The sequence below is a fragment of the Leptonychotes weddellii genome, chromosome 4 (genome assembly GCF_054177405.1).
Source record: "Leptonychotes weddellii isolate Sample4059 chromosome 4, ASM5417740v2, whole genome shotgun sequence".
Classification (NCBI taxonomy): Eukaryota; Metazoa; Chordata; class Mammalia; order Carnivora; family Phocidae; genus Leptonychotes; species Leptonychotes weddellii.
In genome coordinates, this window is record NC_138372.1 from 8,613,803 (window position 1) to 8,636,657 (window position 22,855).

A 22,855-nucleotide genomic window follows, 5' to 3' on the forward strand; every position below is an offset into this window, starting at 1 on the left:
CCTCCCAGCTGCTTCCATCCAGGGAAGTCGGTGACCCCCGGGTCACACAGCTGAGCGCTGGCCGACCAGGCTGCCCTGCCCGGGCTAGTTTGGGGTGGCGGCCCTGCCTCCAAGGCCTGCCATCCACCTGAGGGGACCCACGTGCCGAGAGCAGCTCCCCAGCAGGGCCGTGGCCATCTTGCCCCTCCCGGCGATGCCTGCCCGGGGGACCTCTGTGCTTATTTTCTTCCCGAGCCACCGAGAGACTTGGGCGCAAAGGACCTGCCCCGAGCCAACCGTGGTGGGAGGGGCCAGAGAAATGTCCTGCCCCCCACCCCCCGCCGTGTGCTGGAAGACAGCAGTCCCCCCCACCCCCCATGAAGCACCTCCCTGTCAGGCCTCTTTGCTCTGCCCTCCCCGGGGGACCTCCTCCAACTGCTGCACCTACTACCCGTGCTGGGGCCTCCTGAGCTCCAGCTTCGTTCCACCCCAGCCTGCTGTCACAGGGTTGGCCAAGCCAGGCCAAGATGGTGACGCCAGGTGCCCTGAAGGGCACTTGGGTCCTGGCTGGGAGCTGTGGGAGCCGCCAGCATCATGTCATGCCCTTGAGTTTCGGAGCCTTTGCACTGGACACTCATCCCTGCCCAGGAGGCCAGAGGGCAGGAACATCTTATCCTTTCTACAGGAGAGGAGGGGTGGCCTCACATGCAGGAGACGGACGAGCCAGTGGAACTCCAGAGTCTGGAGTCCTCGGGGGCCTCCTACCTCTTGGGGAGCCTCTGGGCCTTGGTGGGCTGGGAGAAGCTGGGTGCTTGGGGGTCTGCTGGGTTCCTGGACACTGAAGGCCTCAGGGGGGCCGTGAGAGGTGAGAGGCAACAGCAGGCCCAGGCTCCGCGCCACAGCATGCAGCCCCCAGCTTATGAGGAGAAGCGTGTTAACAGATGTTGGTAAATTGGACCCCAGGATGAGAGCCGTCCGGAAGGGGAACGGAGTGGCTGGGGTGCCCACGGGCGGGTCCAGGCCTTCCTTCTATGCCGAGGGACAGGTCGTCACCCCCTGCTTTGCCTGAAGTGAGGGGTGTCTCTATACCGACGTTCTCTTCACAAACATAGACCTCTGGGCTCCTATGAATGATTCCCCCTTTACAAGGCCCTTCCTGAAAATCCGAGAAGCCCCCTCCGAGGGAGAAGTCCCGAGGTACTGTGGTGGGAGGGAGAGCCCCCACGGTGGCCCTTCCCTGACCCCCGGCCCCCATCCACCGACCTGCAATTGTTTTTTCCCTCTGCGCTGCTCAGCACCCAGACAGCAGGATTCATCTGTCTGTGACCTGGCTCCTTTTCGTGTCCCCCATCAGACTGAGACATCCCCGGGGGCGTGGGCTGTCCGCCCCGTCAGAGGGGCTCTTGTGGGGGAACGCAGGGCAGGGCTGAGCCCTGTCATCACCCTGGTCCCTCCTGGCTATCGGTTTGGCCTGAGAAGAAGAGACTCCACTTCTCAAAGCGTTCTGGCCCCGGGAGCGGGGCTGCGGCCACAGGATTCAACTCTTGGCCATTTGCCAGGCCAGCAGCCTGGTGCCTGGAACCCTGCCAGGATGGGCTCGGGTCTGGTGCCGCCTGGGTTTAGTGCCCACCTCCGATCTGGTTCTCTTCGGAGGAACCAATGGCATGGCAACTGGGTCATTTCCCAGGGCCCAAGCCTTCTTTGCAGGGTCGGCATGCCCTGTCCTGCCCCTCGGGGGGTCAGGGAGCCAGAGTTCAAGATTTGTCACTCTCTCTCCCTTGGCTAAGCCCGGGGACAGAATTAGCTCTCCTCCCTCACTCTCAAGGCTTTCCAAGCACCCAGACCATCCCGGGGAGGGACCAGGCTAGGGCTTCCTGGGAATCTGCCCAAGGCTTTTTCCCTGGTTCCTCTGGGAAGAGATCCAGAGAAAGACTGAAAGTGTCCCAGCAGAGAGTGAGCGGACGGGGTAGGACCAGGCCCTGCCTGGTTGTCAGGAGAAACCCCTGGGGCTCTGGAAAGATGTGAGGTCCCAGTGGAGCCAAGGCAATTCCCTTCTCAGTGGGCCCTGGGGAGGGCTGGCCGGCCCTTGTCACTCCCAGAGTCCTCACTGTGTTCCTGGTCTGCAGGCCAAATGCTGCATTTCATGGAAACCTCAGGAGTCAAATCCCATCCAAATGGTGGGCCTGGAGCCAGCTGGGAGCACAGAAATCTTCCTGCCGCTCAAGGATGATCAGAAAAGTCGGGGCTCAGGGGACAGGATCTCCCCTTCTCCTTCCTCATCTACCCCTGCCCACGAGATGTGCCCCCGCCTTCAACCTCCCTCCTGCGAGAGCCAGTGACAGGCTCCTGGGACAGCTGAGGGGCAGGCCCAGCCCATGGACCAACCCCACCATGTTGTCCAGAGAGGCCACAATGGGGTGATCGATACGTGTGGGCATGGACGTTCCAGGCCTGCCCTCACCGGGCTGGCCAGAGTGCCAGGAGGACGCCTTTAGCAGCTTTCTCTCCCCCGCCCCCCCACCCCCACACTTTGGTGACACGTACCCTCAAGCACCAAAACACGGGTGACAAGTCACCTGCTGCAGTGCGGGCGCCTGCCGGCCAGGAAGAGCCACGTTCGAAGGCTGCCTCTGGAGTTACAAGCCCTCGGAACCTGGGCAGGCAATCTCCTTGCTCTGGGCCTCTTTGCTCACCTACGAGACCATCTTTCTGGCACCACCCCCACAAATAGCTCAGTGCTTCTTTGGGGCTCCTCTCGGGACCTGGTGTGTGCACAGAGGGGCCACCACATCCCAGGGCAGCATCTGTCTGCTTCCCTCCATCCTCCGCCGACATTTCGATTTTTCCCCACGTTCTCGGGGACAGCTTCCGCTGCGTGGCAGACTGCGTTATAGTTCAGAGCAATCGATCACGCTTCCATGGAGTGCATGTCCCGCGGCAGCCACGGCAGGCTTGACCACATGACCCGCTCTGGCCCGTGAAATGTGAGCCGAAGTGAGGCGCGCTGTTTCCGGGCAGAAACCTTCGGAGCCCGGGCTGGGCGGCCGGGTGCGTCTCCCTCTGCCCCCAGGCAGCGGCCCAGATGGAGGCTGCTCGCTCAGCCAGGCTCCCAGCGTGAAGAGGACACAGAGCAGAACTACCACACCTTTGGTGGACAGGGGGCGACTCTAAGACAAGCCCCCGTTGTCGGCAGTCGGGGAGACCTGGGGTCACACCCTGGCTGACACAGCTTGTGGCTGCTGGAAGGGGTTCCCAGGAGCTGCTGCTAGGTGCGGTGGGGAATAAACCGTTCAAATGTGATGCTCTCGACTTGGTGGCCGCTTGGCAGGTACTCCACAAACAGTGGATGTAACCGCGACTTGGCATTTCTGCGCGGACCTGACTGACGAGCGTCCGGACTTGGAGATTGATCTTCCGATAACGTGAATTGTGTATAAGGGCCGCCATATGCAGAGCCCAGGGAAGCTCCTACCTTGAACTTGCGACCTTCTCCTTCACCCCTGGGGAGCTGCTGCCCATCCCCCTCCCCCCACCTGCCCACCCACCTGCGAGAGCCTTGTAGACAGAGGCCACCATCCACCTGTCCCCCTGCCCGAGGTCAGGTTGATAAGCTCGCTGTAGCAGGAGAGAACACATAGCGGAGGAACCATGGGGCCTCTCTCCCCACGTCTCCTTGGCCGTAATCCTCCTCGGTGACTGAGCCCGGGTCCACTGTGCCTTTCCAGACCTCCCCGTTGGAGGAACCATGGGGCCTCTCTCCCCACGTCTCCTTGGCCGTAATCCTCCTCGGTGACTGAGCCCGGGTCCACTGTGCCTTTCCAGACCTCCCCGTTGCTTTCTATTTCACTTCTAGCCCCTGCCGTCAAATCTGGCTCAGGGACCTGCAGCAGACCCTTAGCAGGGGACCTCTGGTGCTGGTGGTCTTCAGAGTTTTGGCTCCTCGGAGACATTCCCTCTCAGTACCCAGTCATGCTCAGTAGACTGACCCGCCGCTCAGTGGGTGCTCACCAAGGACTGGTTCTGCTCTCCCGAGCTGGTCGCTTTGCGGCTGGTGGGGCTGTGGCAGGGCAGAGGGCAGCTCTCTGCAGACTAGTTCATTCAGGTCGTGGGTGGTGAGGCCAAGTGCCCCTCAACCCACGGCTGTTGGGAGGGTCCTGGCAAAGGCGGCAAGGAACCACATACCCCAGGCACAGGCCCCAATTTCTCTCGCCGTCTCTGCCCTCTTCTTGCCCGCTCCACTCCTGGCAGCTGGGGACCCCGAGCAGACCGACTGTCTCTTAAATGATGGGGTTTTGTGGTGGGGATCGGTCCCCTCCCCACTGCTAAGGACGAGGGGTCGGGGATTTCAACAAAGGAACTCACAAAAACCATCTCTTTATTTTTCATTCCTGCCATTCAACCAGTTTGCACAAGCTGAGGATGGGTGGATTTCGGAAAGAAGAGAGCATCTGGGTATAGACCCTCCTGGCAACAGTCTAGGCACACTGCTAAGGCTGGTTAGACTCGAGAAGCAATTTAACAATAAACTCTACAGAATTAGAAATGTATCAAAGTGTCAAGGTGGCTGCTGGCTGGTTTCTCGCCTCCCCATGGGGGTCAGAGTTACACCCGTCAGTCCTGTGCAAAGGTCCTGGGGCTGGCCTGGGGGGGGGCACCCGGATGCTTCCTGGGGCCAGGAGCAGTCCTGCTCACCCAGCAGAAGTGTGCCAAGGGACAGGCGCGTGGGTGTGTGCCCAGCACCGCGGCCCCCTCAGGTTCCGTGGCTTGCGAGCGTGTCTCTGCGTCCGGCCTTTATGTCCGCCCTTTGAAAGTGTTCATGCAGGTGTAGGTTCCTGAGAATTTGTAGATCTCCTCCAGTGCGGCCTGTGGGAGTATGCTGGGGGAGTGGGGAGGGAGGAAGGAAGATGGTTAGCAGGGGCGCCAGTGGCCAGGTCACTGTCGGCCACGGAGGACCACACAGTAGAGCAATGGTTCCCGTAAACCCCCACCCCCACCCCGCCCTCCATGGAGGAAGGGCTTTCAAGTAAGTGGATAGACAATGTTTCCAAGGTAAAGATGGGTGGTAGAAACAAACTTTCAAAGCCACATTCTTAGCATTTTGGGGCCAACAGGTGTCTGAGAGATCAATTAACTCCACGTGCTGCTTATTCAACAAATATTTGCTGGGTGGGACCGACGAGTCAGGTACCGCCGTCACCTCCTCCAGGGAAACTTCCCAGACTCACCCCCAGGCCTCTCCTCGGGCTCCCCCACAGCCCCTCTGCTTCCCCAGTGGGCCCTGCGGTGTCCTTGTGTTTGCTTGTCAGGCCCATGCGTGCCTCGGAGGGAGATACTTCATCTCTGATCCAAGCCCCACACGCAGGGCTCAGTCCGTTTGTTAAATCAAATCCAAGGGCCCTGGCCTCGGTGCAGGATGGGAAGGGCTCTGGAAGGCTCCCTGGGGCGTGGGTGACGCTAGAGTTGAGCTTCTAAAGATTTTTCTCGGGACGGTGAAAAGGGGGTACCGTGCAGGGGCTGGGAAGGGGGTGGCCTCTGCTTCCTGTGGAAAGTAGTGGGGGACAGAAGAGGGAATGTAGGCTGGGGGCTTATTGTGGGAAACACTGACATGTTCTAGACAAACCAGCTTTTTTCTAGAAGGTTCAGAAAGGCTTCTGAGACGCTCCCTGCGGTGGAGGGTGGCAGTCTCTACTCTCCTAGGGGCTCACAGAGGCAGCAAGGAGCATCTCAGAGCAACAATCAGGATGGCCTAAGGGACGCAAAGATGTGGCCCAAATGCCCCAGGTGCCCCCTGCCCCTGCCCCCTACCAGGTGTCTCTAAAAGAGCTATGAGTTTGGACTGATTGATGTGTCTCCTCCGTGAGGAGGTCCCCAAGCCTGCAGTTGGAGCAGCTCAGCCAGAGGGGAACCGGTTTCCTGGGCCTTGATGTCTCATGGAGTCACCTGGGTCCTTCACTTCCTGAAAAGGCCTTTCAGGTCAGAGGGGTCCAGTCAGCTGGGGGCTGGGGGCAGGAGACGAGGCCCAGAGGAGCCAGGAGTCCACGGTCACGGGGCTCCAGCGTCCAAGCTCTCCCTGAAGCAGCAGGTTTAGGTGGGCACCTGGAATGGCCGCCCCTTCAGGGCAGGACTGGGAGGGGCAGGGTGTGCTGCTCAGAGTCTAGAGAGTTCTAGGAAATGTGATGCTGGGCCGATTCTGAAGGAGGATGATCTCCTCTTTAAAGCCTACCTCCTGGTACATCCCACCTGACCAGCCCTGGAGCGTTTCTGGGAATCTCAAACATTGAGATCCCTGTTTTCCCCCATTAGATTGAATTTCCTGGACCTCAGGGCTAAGTACTAGTCTCTGGAAACGGTGGTTCTCAAAGTGTGGCCCAGGAGCCCTCAGGGGATACCTGAAACCTCTTCAGAGGTCAAACTGTTTTTTGTAATAACACTAAGACATATTTGCCTCCGTACGTCTCTCCCCCACATGCAGCTGAGTTTTCTGGAGGCGAGGTGACATGTGACATTATAACCGATTAAAATCAGAAGCAGATCTAAGCATCCAGTTGTCTCCAATTAAGTCAGGCAATAAAGAACTTTGCAAAAATCAAAACAATGCCATTCTTCCTACTACTTTTATTTTTGGTGGAAAATACACTTTTTATATAAATATCATATTTATGTCAACAAAGGATGGAAATGGATTTATTACTGCTGTTTATAAATGAATAAGTATTTTAAATATAAACAAATACATAACTCTTGTAAAACTTTTTCCATTTTAATTTCTCCTATGGTAACTAATAATAGATACAACTTACATTAAAAAAAGGGGAGGGGCTTCGGGTTCCTCTAATTTTTAAGATTGTACAGGAGTCCTGAGACCCACAAGTTTCAGAACTGCGGCTCTATCCTAAGTGTAGGAAATCCCTGGCACACAGACCGCCTCTGTTCGCTCTCGCGCCCACAGCAGACATGACTAATCGATCACACTCGTCCTTTCTCCTGCCTGCCGCCCCCTCCCCACCAGGGTTTCCCAGCAGAAGGGGAAATGGCCAGCGTGAGCCTGCCTCGGAGCTGCCCTCCCCCACCCTCCAGCCCTTACCTTTTCAAGATAATGAGGGCATGCATGGTCCACGGGAGGAGGAGCAGGGCCTGATTGAGCTGCACGGCTTCCACCGTCCTCCGGGCCACCGTCTCCGGCTTCAGCGGCGGGAAGAGGTTGGGGAACCTGACGTAGGAAGAAACGATAGGGGATTCTTCTAGAGAAGCCAGTGCTTCTGCTGACCGCCTCTGTGGCTAAAAAATTTGGCCCATCCCTCTGGTGTCTGCTCTTTGGGAGACTTGAGTCCCCTTTAGAAGGTTCTGCCCACCCCCCACCTGCTGCCCCAGAAGGGGTGGGAGTCCACCCTTGAGTCTACCCTTGAGAATGGAGATCTTGTAGCCCATCCCCTGGGACCCATTCTCCAAAATGCTTCCCAGGGATTCTTTATTTAAAATGTCACTCTGATCATGGCGCTGCCTGGCCCAGACCCTCCCAGGGCTCCCAGTGCCCTCCACCGCCCTGCTCCTTGTGGGCCCTGCTCACCCACTGCCTGACCCCTCGCCCTTATCACTCTGCTCCAGCAATCCCGGCCAACCTTTCTGTTCTTGCCACTTAAACTCTTTGCCGGCTCAGGGCCTTTCACCAGCTGTCCCATCAGAGAGGGTTCTCGGCCCGTCCCCTCGGGGTGGCCTCTGATCTCCTCCCCCTGCTAATTCCCTTGACTGCATTGGCCACCTCTAGAATGGCTTTGCTTGTCTGCTTGTTTCCTTGCTCATGGCCTGTCTCCCCGCCTCAGACTGTGCGTTCCACAAGGGCAGAGTTCTGGTCGGTCTTGCTCTCTGTTTTATCCCCTCTGTGCAGAGTCTGGTACAGAGTGTGTGCTCAATCAAGGCTCACTGAACGGATGGACACAGAACAACCTGCTGTTCCCCAAATGTGTCCTGCTCGTCCTGTCTGGAGGCAGGGGTCTGCGGGAACTCTGCCCAGCTTGCTGCTTCCCTCACTGATTCTTTGATTCGCTGACTGAGCCATCCAAACATTGACAGAGCGCTTTCCATGGGGTTGGTAAATGAACCACTGAATACACAAACGCCAGGGAGTTTTCTCATGCCTGTTCAGAGGCCTCTGACCGGAGACCCACACATCTCCCTAAGTGCCAGGCCCGCGCTAAATGCATCAGGAGCCGTTTGCTCCAATTTATAGGGAAGGAAGCTGAGGCTTTGGGGGAGATTGGGGGGGGGGGGGTTAAGGGCTCAAGCCAGGCCAGCATGGGCCCCAGGCCAAAGCTCTGTCCTCATCCTCCCTCGCAGCTTGTCCCATCCCTCGTGGGCCTGTAGGCACAGGGCTGACCTCGATCCCACGGAGGGCTTGTGTGCTGTTCGGGCCCCAGGAGCACTTAGGGCGGTAAGTCACTCAGAGCTGATGTTACCTTGAGCAAAGGCAACTCTTGGGACCCAAGCATGGGCTGGGTTGGCCTCAGAGAACCCGTGGGTGTCCCCTCCTCCCCATTCCCCGCCAGGGGCTTCCTTCCCTATCCCAACATGCAGCCAACATGCTCACAGCCCTGTGATCTAGAAGGGCAGCCACCAGGGGCCTGCAGAGCTGAATGTGCTGAGGCCGCTCATGGAGGCCGGAACAGACACCGCGGACAGTCTGGTTTTCCAGCCCCGACCTGGGCCGGTCCTGCTCGCTACTTGGGGGAAGGGAAGACAGGATGGATAGGCCAAGCTCCGTGGGTTCAGGGGGGCCCTTCCTAGTAAGACCCCTGCAGGAGAAGCTGACAGAGGATGCCAGTGTGCCCACTGGAGGGTCCTTCTTTCCTTCTTGGTGGGTGGGATGGGTACACAGGGAACAGGCAGAGCCTTTACCCCCACGGAGGCAGCCCAGACTTGTGGAAGAAGCATGTTCAGCCGATTTCCCTCTGTGTGGCCCTGGGCAAGTAACTTCGCTCCTCTGAGCCTCAGTTCCCACGTCTGTGAAATGGGAACAAGAGCGCTCTCACGGGGCTGCTGAGGGTCAAATGCAGCTGCGTTTATAAAGTAGCTGTTGTGGCTGGAACATAGAACAAGATCAGTAAATAGCGATTTGCAGACAACAGCTCCCACCTCTACGACTCGCTCTTGCCAGAAAGCCCATCAGTTTTTTCATGGTTGGGGAGGAAGCCAATGCTTTTCTTTTTCTTCTTCTTTTTTTCTTTTAAGAAATGAGAGTTGGTTAAACACCAATCACCCCTTTATGACTCTCCCCACAGTGTGCGCAGATGTGCTCAGCTGCACATCCACAGGTCACTAACCTTCACCTGGTGGGTACTACCTGCCAGGCAGGCTAGTGGATTCCCACTAACCTGTGAAGCAGGAAGTACATTACCAATCCCTTCTTAGAGATGAAACCAAGGCACAGAAGAGCTAAAGTAACTTGTCCAAGGTCACACGGAGCTGGGGTTTGGCCCGAGGCTGTGTGGGCCCCCACTCGGAACCACTGTAGAAAGGTGGCTTGGGGGAACCTCGCATTTCTTTAATGCGCCGGAGAGGAGACTGCCAGAAGGTGAGACAGGCATCCTGCCAGAGGTCTGCTGATATCCCGCCCACTTCCATGTTCCGGAGCCCAGTGGAAGCCCTGGATTGCCCCTGCTGCATTTACAGAGCACCTCCCGTGTGCCCAGATGAAAAGAAGCCAAACCAAGAGGAGATGGGGGTGGGGTGGGGAGCCAACATGGAACATTAACTGTCATTAATCCAACCTCCTCCACATACAGAATCTACGATGCTTGGCACGTGAGTCGGGTGGAAATTTCGGTGGTGCACGGAAGGTGTGATCTCTGAGGAAGGTTAATCACCTACGCCTTCTTGGAGATGCTCACTGTCAGTAAGGACAGGATGTGCCAGGCTTTGTACCAGAACCTTCTGTGTGTTACTTCAACCCCTTCTCATGAGCCCCTGGGGGAAATCTGATTTCCACTCGTTTACAGGGGAGCGAAGTACGGCTCAGAGAGGTAGCAAAACTGGCTCAAGATTTTGCAAGTGCAGAGATGCGGGGCTGTCACCAAACCATGCTCGATACTAACAGTTCGGGGGGACTGAGGGATCCCCGTATGGTTTGCTCTCTGTGAAAGGTCCTCCACCGGCTGACTCATTCGATTCCCACCAGGACCCTCCACGTTGTCCTCGTTTTTGGAAGAAGTTGATGTGTATAATTTGGAAGGCAAATCTATAATTGTATGCCATGTTGCAAAAAGCAAGGAAAGCAGCTGTTGGGTAATCCCGCATTTACATTTATCTATGACTTTATGCCCCTTCACAACCCCACATCATTATAGTGCCAATTATTGGGCAGGTAACATGTGGCCCATTTTATCCTTATCACAAAACCCTAGGTGTGGACATCCTCATCATCCCATTTTTTTTTTCTTTTTCTTTCTTTTTTTTTAGAGAGTGAACGAGCAAGCTGGGGGGAGGGGAAAGGGGCAGAGGGAGAGGGATAGAATCTTAAGCAGGCTCCACGCCCAGCATGGAGCCCGATGTGGGGCTCGATCTCATGACCCTGAGATCATGACCTGAGCAGAAATCAAGAGTCGGATGCTTAACCGATTAAGCCACCCAGATGCCCCTCTCATCATCCCATTTTATAGATGAGCAATGGAGGCTGCAGTGGGGACTCATTGGACCCAGGGCCACAGGGGACATTACAGGTAAAGGTGAGTTGGCACCAAAGCATGAGCTCTAAACCAAGGGTTCCCATTCCCTTTGATTTAACTGGCCTGGAGGAGAGGTGGTTGGGCTTCAGGATTTCTTTAAACTAAGCTATAATTTGCATACAATAAAAAGGCATAAATCTGTAGGGTATAGCATGATTACTTTTTACCTATGTGACCGCCATTCAGATCAGGAAGAGAGAACATTTTTAAAAGCCTAGAATGTTCCCTTGTGCCTCCTCCCAAGCTATGTCCCCAGCCCTCCAGGGACGGCCACTGCGCTGATTTCTATTGCCATGGCCTGGCTCCAGAGCTTCATACGGTGCCTTCATGCAGAAAGCACTCTTCTGCGTCTGGCTTCTTTTGCTCCACATAAGACTTTTGAGATTCATCCATGCTGTTCATGGATCAATACTCTGTTCTCTTTTGATAGTTGGGGAATATTCCACTGCACCCATGCAGGTAGAATTGATACTTTATAAAAGTCCCCTGACCTGAGAAGCAGGACCCTAAAGCACTACGGATGGGGAATCGGGTCTGAGACCACAAAGCCAAAGATAACGGGCGTCGGAGATAGTTTTCACGGTCGGCTCTCCGTGCGCCGCGTGGCCCTGGTCCGATCTGCTGGGGGCCGTGGCGGGGGCGCGGAGGGTTGGGGGGTGAGGGTGGGGAGGCGAGTTCCCCGCTCACTCACCTGACCCTCATGCCCTGGAACATCTCGGTGCTCGTGTGGAAGGGCAGCACGGTGGTGGCGCTGACTCCAGGACAGTCCAGCAGCCCCAGGGTGAGGCTCTCCATGAAGGCGAAGGCCGAGGCTTTGGACGTGCAGTAGTCGATGGCGCCGGGAATGGCGGAGAGTGCCAGCACGGAGTTGAGACACACGATGTGGCCGTTCTGCAGCTCCAGCATCCGCGGCAAGAAGGCCTTGGTGGTCTGAGGGTGGGCGGGAGGTCAGTGGAGGGCCTCCAGCAGCCCCTCTAAACTTCTTCAGGGGAGAACGGGCCACCCCGAGGCACACGCGCCCCGCCGACGATGAGCTCTCCGAGGATGGGAGGGGAGGGGCCGAGGCCTGAACGCTGCAGGGCCCTGACCTCCACATTCCTGTACGTCCACATGCCCCAGCCCCGGTGAGCCTCTCCCCACGCCCAGACGGCACCCAGGAGGGAAGGAATGGGTCACTGTCACACCCGGGGCTGGCTGCGGCCCGGGACAGCCCTTACCCAGAACTGGCCCAGGGTGTTGATGTGCTGTGACTTGAGAAGGGCGTCATCGTCACTGTCCATGAGGCTTTTCCCGTGGACCACGGCAGCATTGTTCACCAGGATGGTGATATCGCCCACCTGCGGGCAAGGGGGCCGCGGGGCCGTTAGGGCACAGGGACCTGCCCCCTCAACACTGGCTGTGTGCCCCTGGACAGCCACATCGTCTCTCCGGGCATCAACCTGGATTTGTGAGACAGGGCTGCCAGCCATCCCGGGGTCGATCTGAGGGTCCGAAAGACTTTATGGTACAGAGCAGGTTTATAATCAAGGGGGTTATTGTTACATAAAAGCAGTTAACATTCACCATGTGCCAGATACCAAACAGGGTGGTTTTTGCTCCCTTAGAGCTCACTGAGACATTCAGTGCAAACAGATGGCTGGAGTTAGGACAAGGATTTTCCCAGAGAGCAATGGGACATTTGCCCCCCAAGCTCTAGGACAGAAACTCACAAGGTCTAAACTTCCAAAGAGGACAACAGGTGATTACTCCTGTTATGCAATCAACCCACACCCTTATCCCCGCCCCAAGGAGCACACACATGCACACACACACCAGGGGCCAGCTTCCCAGGAGAGTCCCCAAAGATGCCCCGGAAACAGCCATTCTGCCATTAGCAATGCTCTTTCCCAGGCCAGGTGTGATTGATCTCTTTGGCTGGCATTCTCCTGGGTGTAGCCGAGCTAGAAGGGTGCAGACAGACCCTTCTAGGCCACTTACCTTCTCCCGGACAGCTTTGGCCGTCTGGTATACCTCCTCCCGGTTGCCCACGTCACAGATGAAGTAGTGGCACTCGGTGCCCATCTGCCGAATCTCCTCCGTCGTCTCCTTCAGGCATTTCTCAGTCCGGCCCCAGAGAACGATCTGGAAGGAGAAGATGACAGAACTGATAAGTGGTCATTGGGTCAGCTGTTGTGATTCAGTGATTGGCATCAGAAATTCAGCAATCTGCCCGAGTAATTGGCAAGTGAAGTAACTGGCCTCCCTGATTGCATCCAAAGAGCGTGTGCAAAGCACATGGACAACAGGCTTTTCTAAAGGGATAAAGCCTATTCTGAAATGAACAAGTAGTTTCTGAGCCCATTTATGACCGATGGATTGATGTGTAATTTACAAGTCCCTCTTAGACGTTGCTTTCCATAGGACGCCCTCTGCCAGCTCGATTCCAGAAGCCACAGCAGAACTCCTTCTCTACAGTGTTCTGGAATGCTCTCAGGAACATTAGAGCTAGAGCCAGGTTTATGAGCACCAGCCACCAGGAGGGACTGGAAGGTCCTGGCCGTGAGGCCCACAGAGGCGAAATGGGGCTTCTCACCTCGCTGTGGGCCCACTGGGAAGGAGGGCATGAGGAGAGGCACCAGGCTTCCACTGAGCAGGAGATGCTGCTGCCCCCACCGGTAATGAATGTGGGACCCGCCACACCAGGAGGAGACCCTGGTAGGGCCGATAAATGGATTCCTAACGGGGTGGGACAAATTTATGAATGGCTGGCCATAAAAGGCTCAGAAGAGAAGCCTGGCTAATTTTCAACCTTGACCTAAGCAGGAACAACCCACCTACTTCCCCATGACATGAGAGAGAGGCCCCTCTTGGTAAAAAGGCCTGAAGATGGGGAACTAAGAATCCTCAGCACAGAGGGATAGAAGGGGCCTGGGAGGCATCAGAAAAAGGAAGAGGGGAGCCTGGGTGGCTCAGTCAGTTAAGCCTCCAACTCTTGATTTGGGCTCGGGTCATGATCTTGGGGTCGAGAGATAGAGCCCCACACTGGCGTGCACTCAGCACGGAGTCTGCTTGTCCCTCTCCCTCCTCCAAAGCCCCTCCTCTCTCTGTCTGAAATAAATAAATAAAATCTCAAAAAAAAAAAAAAGGGAAGAGATGAGGTTTTCTTGGGGATTAGTCTAATGGGTTTCTATTTTTGTTTCGTCTTTCTTTCTAAAATTATCAATGAAATTCCTCCTTGAAGGGCGCCTGGGTGGCTCAGTCGGTTAAGTGTCTGCCTTCAGCTCAGGTCATGATCCCAGGGTCCTGGGATCAAGCCCCAAGTCAGGCTCCCTGCTCAGCGGGAAGTCTGCTTCTCTCTCTCCGTCTCCCTCTGTCTCTCTGTCCCTCCTCCTACTTATGCTCACTCTCTTTCTCAAATAAATAAAATCTTAAAAAAAAAAGAAATTCCTCCTTGAAAAATAAAACTCAACATGAAACCCAGTGTGCGAAACGAGGGAAAGGAAGAAATTACATGTCCAACTGCATATTTTCTTCCTCTAGAAACAACTAAGGGGTCCTAAGAGAACAAGTGATCACCTCAGAAGGTCTGGAGCAGCGGCACGGATAGGGTGCCCTTCACTCTGGGAAACTTAGGTTGCTTCTCGGCATAAACAGGTGTGCGGGGGATTCCAGCAGAAGGGGCACAAAGGGCCCAGGGGCTCCTGACCCCCCAGTTCTCAGATGGGGCAAGGAGGGTAGAGTTTAAATCCCCCTACCCCTGGTCTGCCCAGAAAACCAGCAGCCAGGAAACCAGGGAGGCCAGGACTCTCTACGTGGCTGGAAGAACACCCTGAAGAGGGAAAGGGGCTGGACTAAGGGGGTAAAATGAAAGCTGGGTCCCCTCATCCACCATGGGCAGGGGATACACCCAGGCAGGACCCCCAGGTTTGACCATTTCCTTTTCAGGGTCTGTTGAGGATGCCGTGGGGGGCTGGCTTCTTCACACTCTGTGCTCAGAGTCCCCACCTCTGCCTGGGCACTGGGATAGGTTTGCTTTCTGCCGGCCTCACCCCAAGCCCACTGGGCTGGGAGCCCTGTGCGGGCCTCAAGTCTGGCTTGTTCATTTTCGTATTCCAGTGTCTAGGAACGCATGTGCTGTTTGCTGAGTGAATGAATGTTCTGGGCCACAGGTGGGATGGGCTGGGAGGAGGTTTAAGGCTGAGACCATCCCATCTTCCTTGACTGAGCCATTTAGGGTCCCAGAACCTTCAACACAGAGTCTGCTTGGACCAAGATTCAGTGAGATCCAGATTTCCCCAGAGTCTCAAAACAGTCCTGGGGCTGAGCTGTGAGATAAAGAGTAAGTCAGAGATCGGACCCTTGAAGGGGGGCAAGCGGTCAGTCTCAGGTGAAAATGAGGCTCAGGCCCATGCGTGCATGCCTTGCTGGGTGGCCCGGGGCTGGTCCTCCAGGGATGGGAGGTGTGGGAGAGAGCTGAGGGGACGAACAGTTGGAGCCGCTCCTGCCACTGTCCCTTCCTGGCTTCTCCTCCTCCGATCCCCTGCCCGGACCCCTCTGAGGACCCAGAGGCACTGAGCAGGGAACCAGCAGGTTCAGCCCAGCAGGCCTGCCCTTGTGGTCCCTGCCCAGGGTCACCTGAGGGTGACCTGGGCAGCTGACAAGATAAGAGTCCCACCCAGCGCCAGAACGAGGGAGAGGAGAGGACGGGCAGGCAGGCGGCAGGGGTCTGAGGAGCGTGAGGTGAGCAGCCTGAGGAGGGGGCAGATTTGTAAAGTAAGGGCTCAGGGTGGCTTCACATCTGCGGCCTCCCTGCCCCTCTGGGGGGAACAGTTAGCTCCCGTCCTTCGGGCTGCGTGGCTGGCCTACGTGCAGGGAAGGGGAGCAAGACCTCCAGCCTCCCAGGGGCGGTGGGCCCACACTGTCTGCCTCAGGGAGCCAGTGTTCCAGCGAGGGAAGGCAGTGACTGGGCGAGAAAACCGTCGGACACAAATTATGGCGAGTGGGGTAAAGAGTAAGTGGGGAGAACTTCATTTAAGTTTGGGGATTGGTGAGGTAGCCATGTTATGCCCATTGTACAGATGACGAAACTGCGGCCCAGAGAGGCTAAGAAACTTGTCTGAGGTCGCACAGCAACTGAGGGACAGAGCTGGGATTTGAACCGAGGTTTCTCACCAGCATTCACTCTCTCCCAGTAGGAGAAAAGCCGTTGCCTCCTGGAGACAAAAAGCTGAGAAAATCAGCACAGCCTCTTGATATATCCTCACCTGCAGCCGTTAGAATGACGAGTGTTCACGACGCGGGAAAATGCTGGGGGATCTAACGCTGGGGAAAAAAGACTGCAGTCTTGTCCATATAGGATAATCTCAACTCTAAAACCTTAACAGGTGTTTTTTTTTTTTTAAAGATTTTATTTATTTATTTATTTGAGAGAGAGAGAGAGAGTGGGGGGAGGGGCAAAGGGAGAAGGATAAGCAAGCAGACTCCCCACCCCAACCCCCTCGCTGAGCAGGGAGACAGATGCGGGGCTCGATCCCACGCCCCTGAGATCATGACCTGAGCTGAAATCAAGAGGCAGATGCTTAACCGATTGAGCCACCCAGGCGCCCCTACAAGCCTAACAGGTTAATGGAAGTTGCCAGGCTATGTAAGAGCAGGGGTTGTCTCGGGTGGGATCGTGGCTGATTGTGGTTTGCTTCTTTATGCCTGGGTGTACTGAGAAACTGTCTCTAAAGGACGGTGACCATTATTTATGATCTTAAAAAAGGAAGGCAGAAGAAAAACTTCCGCACAGGTCATCCCCCAAACAGCTCCTTCGCACACAGGTAACTCAGCACTGCGGGTCCCAGCCCTGCTTGCTTCCCCAGCCCCCAGGCGCTGCCTCTCGGGAGCTCCCCTCCACCGTGAGGTGGCTGTCTATTTGGATCTCTCTCCCCATCGTTGTGTGAATGAGCGAGGAAACTCCCAGAGGCTCCATAGTTAGGGTTTACGCCCACGCCTCACACACTGCACTTCGCCCCAAGTGCACTGTCGTCACCATCTCCCTTTTAGATCCTGTCTCTGGGAGGGCAGGGAATAAATCTCACTCATTCTGAGTTCCCTGTGACCCTACCTAGTGCCCAGCACAGGCTGTTTTTCTCTGTTTTAAATGCCAAGGCTACTGTGGACTCCTGTTCATCCCACATGCATTCAACCCTGCTTGAATGCCCCCTCAGTTCTGAAGCTTCTCTGGTTACTCCTTCCGTCCTCCCTACAATAGCAATGCCCATTATACAGCAGCTAACATCTAGTGAGCGCTTTCCGTGGGCTGGGAACATCCATGGGTTTTTTTTCCTTTCATCCTTACTATTCCATGAGTGGGTAGAGTTATTCTGTTCAGGGGAGGCTCAGGCGGGTAAAATGACTCGCCCAAGGTCACACCACTTATGAGCAGTGGTGCAGTGTGACTCGGGACTCACATTCCCAGCTGCCAATACTAACCTTCGTTCGTGGATACCCCTGCCTTCCCCACAAGCTTGCAAGGTCCTCTGGGGAAGCCTATCCTTTCTTGTAACCTTAGTACGCAGCATGGGCCTGCCACAGAGTAAAAGCCAACTAACACTGTCACATGGCGTTGGCCCGGGGAGGTCTCTAGAAAAATCTGCTGACCAGAGAACAGTGGGTGACTCTCCTCCACACAGCCTGGCCTTCTTTGCCCAAAGGGGCTTGCATGAGTGCCTGGACTTGGCGTTCATTGCTGGAGCTCAGCTGCAGAGCACAGTTCCCCCCGCCCCCCTCCCCCAGTGACGTGAGCTGGGTGGTCTCTGGGTGGGTCCCAGGAGGAGCATCTGTTTATAATTGGCAGCCCTGGAAAGATCCAAGTCCCTGGGAAGGTCTTTAGCAGAACAGCTCATGTCTCATGGGCTCCATGTCTTGGAGCAAAGTGCTGCTGCGTTGGCTTCTCAGAAGGAAGAAAATACCCCCCAGAGACCACAAACCATGGCAGGGCGGCGGGGGGGAGGGTCACGATTTGGAGGGTGCACAGCTCTCCTCCACTCTGAGCATCTCCAGTGGGAGGACATCAATAAGAATCCAGCCTTGTGGACAGATGAGAACGAGCAAACACCAAAATTCGGTGTGCCCAGGAAGGGGTGGGTGAGCGGTGTGCAGGGGTGTGGGCAGGTAATGCTGAGAGCGTGGACGCGTACTTTCCAGTGTAAGTTGAATTTTGAGTTTCCCCTTCTTTCATAGTCCTGTCCATTTCCAAAAAGAGATCCCCTACCTTTTGAGTAGAATGGCCTAGAATACAGGCTTAGGAGCCAGACTGACTGGGCTCAATTCTCTGATCTACCACTCAGGAGTCACGCAAACTTAGCAAACCCATGGAGCCTCTCTATAAATTAAGGTTATTCATTTCAAAGGGTGGCTTGGAAGATGCAGAAAGGACATGATAAATGCTGGCTATTCTTCTTTGTATTAATCCAAGAACAGAAATAGGCGCCCCCCTTGCTTGCAGAAGATCCCACTACCCCCCCCATAAAAATGGAGTCACGGGGTGACAGCTGCCTGGAAGACTGGAACCGGGACTCTGCTGCCTTGTTTCTAGCCGCAGCCTTAACTGGGGCAGAACCACAGGATCTTAGAGACCCCTCCATTTCCATCCTTCCAGCTGACTTAGAAGACACTCCTTTGTCCACACCCCTGGCCCACGAAAGTGGAAACCATCGTCAATACTGTCCAACCTCAGAGTGGGCTGCAGGGCGCCCTGTAGGAAGGTTTCCCAGGAGAGGTTTTTATGCTGAGCTCTGGGAACCCTGGGGGATCTAGTGAGGAGCCCCGAGGGCTGTTGAGGGGTGGGAGGCTTGGTAGACAGGGTCCCAGCCCCTTCCCACTGGCCATCCAGAGCAGGGGCACGTTTTTGAAGAAAAGATTTATTTATTTATTTATTTTGGTGCGGGGGAGGGAGAGAGAGTCTTAAGCAGACTCCCTGCTGAGTGTGGAGCCCAACACAGGGCGGGACCCCACGACCCTGAGATCAGGACCTGAGCGGAAACCAAGAGTCGGGCGGGCGCTTAACCAACTGCACCACCCAGGCGCCCCAGTTGGGGCACTTTTATTAGTTTTCTAGAACAGCCATTTTTACAAAGATTCTGTCGCTAAAAACAAAATAAAGTTTGAATGCTAGCGCTCTGGATCCTTAGCCCTTTCTTCTCCAGGACAGAAGCTTTTTCTCTAGGAATGAACCCCAGTTTCTGCCTCTAGCTCCCACCCATTGGGAGTGCCAGCCGGTCCCCCCACCCACGCCACCAGCCTACCAGCCCTTCTTCCAAAGACAACACTTCAAAATCAATGACGGTGATGGGATGCCTCCTCGAGACATTCTGGACTTTCTAACCTTTCCACCTTCCCTTCCAGGAGCCCCGTTTCCACACTCCACACATCCCTGTCCGTACGCTGCCCTTAGGTTCATTATTCATGTCCTACCACGGATGCCTGACCCCAGCGGGTCAGAGGTGGCAAAAGCACTGGGCCTCTTTGCCAGGCACTTGGGCAGGAGGCGGCTCCCCCTTCCCGTGCCTGCACTGCCGAGCTGCCCGAGTGACAGGCAGGACAGGCTCGCGCTGCCTTCGTTCCCTGTTCCGGCCTGCCGAGAAGGTTCTGGCTCCCACTGGCTCGCTGTTGGAGGGGACTATTACGGAGCTCCTCCAATGAGATCAGGCAGCACTGTCCTCCTGCGAGTCCCTGACCACAGCCCGGAGCTGGACAGAGACTTCCTCCCTCCAGCGTGCCGCCTGGGACTGGCCTTTGGGCACGGCCGGGATAACCATGAGCGTCATGCGGGACACCTGCTGCAGTCTCTCACCTAGTCCTCTGACAGCTCTAGGAGGGAGGGACTGTGCCTGTCCCAGGCACTTGAGATGGAGTGCTCACAGCTGCCCTGCGGGTGTGTAACAGCTTGACTTGCGTCCCCCAAGAAGATACGTCCGATTCCTGATCCCCGATACCCATGCATTTGGACAAAGTGTCTTTGCAGATGTAATTAATTAAGGATCTTGAGATGAGATCACCCTGGATTAGGGTGGACCCTAAAATCTAATGACAGGTGTCCTTATAAGAGACAGAAGAGAGACACACGGAGAAAAGAGGAGACTCCTCCCAGGCAGCAGCCACAGAAGTGTGGTCCTGGGGAAATGAAGGAGGGAGTCTAAGCCACCTTGGGGCTGGTGGAATGGAGCCTCCAGGAAAGGATGGTAGCACGGACGGGTGGAGGTAGAGTCCAACTACACAGTGCCCTTGGCCACGAGGACCAAGAACATGTGTCTGATCCATAGATAATATGCGGCCATTGGAGGATTTTTTTTTTTAGAGCAGTTTTAGGTTCATAGCAAAATTGAGCAAAAGATACAGAGATTTACCCCCTGCACCCACTCCTGCACAGTCTCCCCATTACCAACATCCCCTCCCAGAGTGGAAGACTTGTTACAGCCGATGAGCCCGCACCGACACATCCCAATAACCCAGGGTCCATAGTTGACATTAGGGCTCACTGCTGGTGGTGTACATTCTGGGGGTTTGGACAAATGTATAATGACATCTTATCCACCACTGCAGTCTCATACAGAACAGTTTCAACTGCCCTCAGAATCCTCTGTGCTCCACCTGTTCATCCTTCCCTCCTTCCAACCCCTGGCGACAACTGACCCTTTTAAGGTCTCTGTAGTTTGGCCTTTTCCAGAATGTCATATAGTTGGAATCACAGTATATAGAGCCTTTTCAGATTGGCTTCTTTCACTTAGTAATATACATTTAGGGTGCCTCCGTGTCTTTTCATGGCTTGATAGCTCAGTTCTTCTCAGTGCTGAATAATATCTCATTGTTTGAATGTTTTGGTTTATTTATCCATTCGCCTACTGGAGGGCATCTCGGGGGCAAGTTTTGGCAGTTATGAATAAAGATGTCATAACATTCTTGTGCACGTCCTTGCTTTTTTACTTTCCAGATCTCTCCCAGTCCCTGGGACACACATCACCCTCCATGATGGAAGTCTTATGTCCCTGAGGATAGAGGGCACCCCCCCTCAACCCCATACTTCCCACCTGCCAAGAGCCATGTCTTCAGCAACTATTTGGAAACCAAATGTGACAATTGGGAGTCCCCATCTCATCCCAGGGTGTGAATCTTTCTGGTTCCAGGACCACTGGGAAAATCCTCCGGGGAAACTACCTCAAAGGCCGACTCTGCAGAAGAGCGGACAACTTTTCCCTTCCAGTCAGAAACTCAAGAGCTGATGCTCCTTTTCACAACATTCACAGCCTATGAGCCTGGCCCAAGGGCTCCACCTCCTTCTGTCTACCCTTAGACCACACTTGGCAAAACCTGGGCGTGGGCAAACTCGAGCCAGAGGTGTTAGCTGAAGGCCCATGACCTTTGCCTCAGTCCCTCCCTCTGGACCTCCTGGTAGAGAACACCACCTAACCTTGAGGTGCAGGGACTGGGAAGGGGGGCGGCAAGGAGAGCCAGTGGTTACAGGCCACTCTGTAGCACGGTGTCCATCTTCAGTAGCACCAGCCCGAGAGATGGGACCAGAAGGGCAGTGCATGGATGAAGCTCAGACCAAGTAACTCATGCAGGCTGCACGACCCCAAGTTTCAAAGCAACGCTTCAACCTAGACCCCAAAGCCAAGCTTCTTCACTGCTCCCTGTCCTGACTCACGCACTCACGCACTCACACGTTCAAGCGGGATTACTGAGCAGTGACTACGCGCCAGGCAGTGTTGGAAGCAGGACATAAATTCATCGCACTCTCCTGGCGTTTGTTTTCATGTGTGTATGGTGAAGACGGGGACAATGAACATAGGAACAAACTGACTATGAAACATGTATAAAGGCGACCGAAAGTGCATGGGAGGAACAGGAAGCTTTGTAGGGGGGCTGGATGGAATGATCATGGGGTAGGAAGCAGGGGACACAGAAACTCTCTCTGGTAGGGTAACATCTGGGCAGACCTGAGGGAAGTGAAGGAGGGAACGATGCAGACATCTGGGGAAATATTCCAGGCAGAGGGAACAGCTAGTGCAAAGGCCCTGGGGTGGGAATGAGCTCAGGATGTTGGGGGAAGTCCAGGGGCAGAGCTGAGTGGGAGACATGAAGTTGGGGACTGTAGCTGGGAGGGGTGTGGGGGCCTGTGAATTCTATTCCCAGTGAGAACAGAAGCCCTTCAGAGGGTTGTGACCAGAGATGACAGCCTCTGACTTGGACTTTGGAACCAGTTCTGACTGCTGGACTGGGGGTTTGGAATGAGGGTGGGAACCAGAGCAGAGGAGGGGGGCGGAGTGGGCAGGTGTCAGATGAGCTAGATGGAGGATCCCACCTGGGGCAGTTGGGTAGAGCCCATGGAAGAGGAGGGGTGCAGGACTGCACTGCCAGAGGAAGAGGGGTTCCAAGAGGTCCCCAAAGGGTTTGGCCTGAGCAAATGTTAGAACGGTTGTCATGCCCTGAGCCCCTGAGCCTCCCTCTGCAGGAAAGGTTGGCTTTGGCAAGCCCCAGGTATGGAGGAAGAGAAAGATCCTGACTTGGATCCCCAGGTCCCTTCTACTCCAAGAACACTCGGCTTAAGCAAAGTGAGGGGGAGGGGTGGTAGTGAGGGAGGGAACAGTTCCAGGTGGCAAGGGCAGCCTTCCCAGGAAGAGGGTGCCTGGATGCCAGCCAAGCAGGCCAGCTACCCACCTAGGGCGCTGGTAAACACACCGGTTCCAATAACAAAGCGCCAGCCACCACACCCCTGCCGCCCCGCCCCCCCCCCCCCCCAGCTAATGGGCCCCTGCAGCAGGCTCTGAGCTGGGAGGCAGACTTGGGAGGCAAGACTGCGCTCACATGATGGGGTGAGGGGGTGGCAGGAGGAGCCCCCGGGCGAAACCTCAGCGGGTCTGGCAGGAGGCTCCAGGAAGTCTCTGAAAGTGGGCCCAGGGGCGGGCGGAGGGTGGGGGCCCGCGGGGGTCCAGGGAGGGGGTGGGATGGGGCTGGGCCGGAGTCCTGGGTGGGGATTGGGCCCGAATCCCATTTGGCGGAAGGAAAAGGAAGGGAAAGGGTAGGGGAGAGGAGTGGGAGGTAGATGTGGAGGGGGTGGGGCAGGGCTATGGTCCCGGAGTTGAGGAGGGTGAGGAGGGGCGTCTGGAAGGTGTCCGGAGCATGGTTGGGGTAGG

The 22,855-nt window shown here is 55.7% G+C and overlaps 1 protein-coding gene across 7 annotated transcripts in view; it reads right to left on the bottom strand.

The window, feature by feature from the left end:
* Positions 1–4,337: 4,337 nt before the first annotated feature.
* DHRS3 (dehydrogenase/reductase 3) overlaps positions 4,338–22,855 on the bottom strand; it is a 37,560-nt gene continuing 19,042 nt past the window's right edge. For 6 of the 7 annotated variants that reach the window (XM_081817510.1, XM_081817507.1, XM_081817511.1 and 3 more), the window contains 6 exons: positions 12,675–12,818; positions 11,915–12,034; positions 11,389–11,627; positions 8,872–9,055; positions 7,064–7,189; positions 4,338–4,855 (listed from right to left, as the gene is read on the bottom strand). In XM_081817510.1, coding sequence (XP_081673636.1) covers positions 4,730–4,855; positions 7,064–7,189; positions 8,872–9,055; positions 11,389–11,627; positions 11,915–12,034; positions 12,675–12,758 — 879 coding nt within the window. In that variant the 5' untranslated portion in view covers positions 12,759–12,818 and the 3' untranslated portion in view covers positions 4,338–4,729. The remainder of the gene's footprint in view (positions 4,856–7,063; positions 7,190–8,871; positions 9,056–11,388; positions 11,628–11,914; positions 12,035–12,674; positions 12,819–22,855) is intronic. The other variant, XM_081817509.1, reaches the window with a different exon arrangement.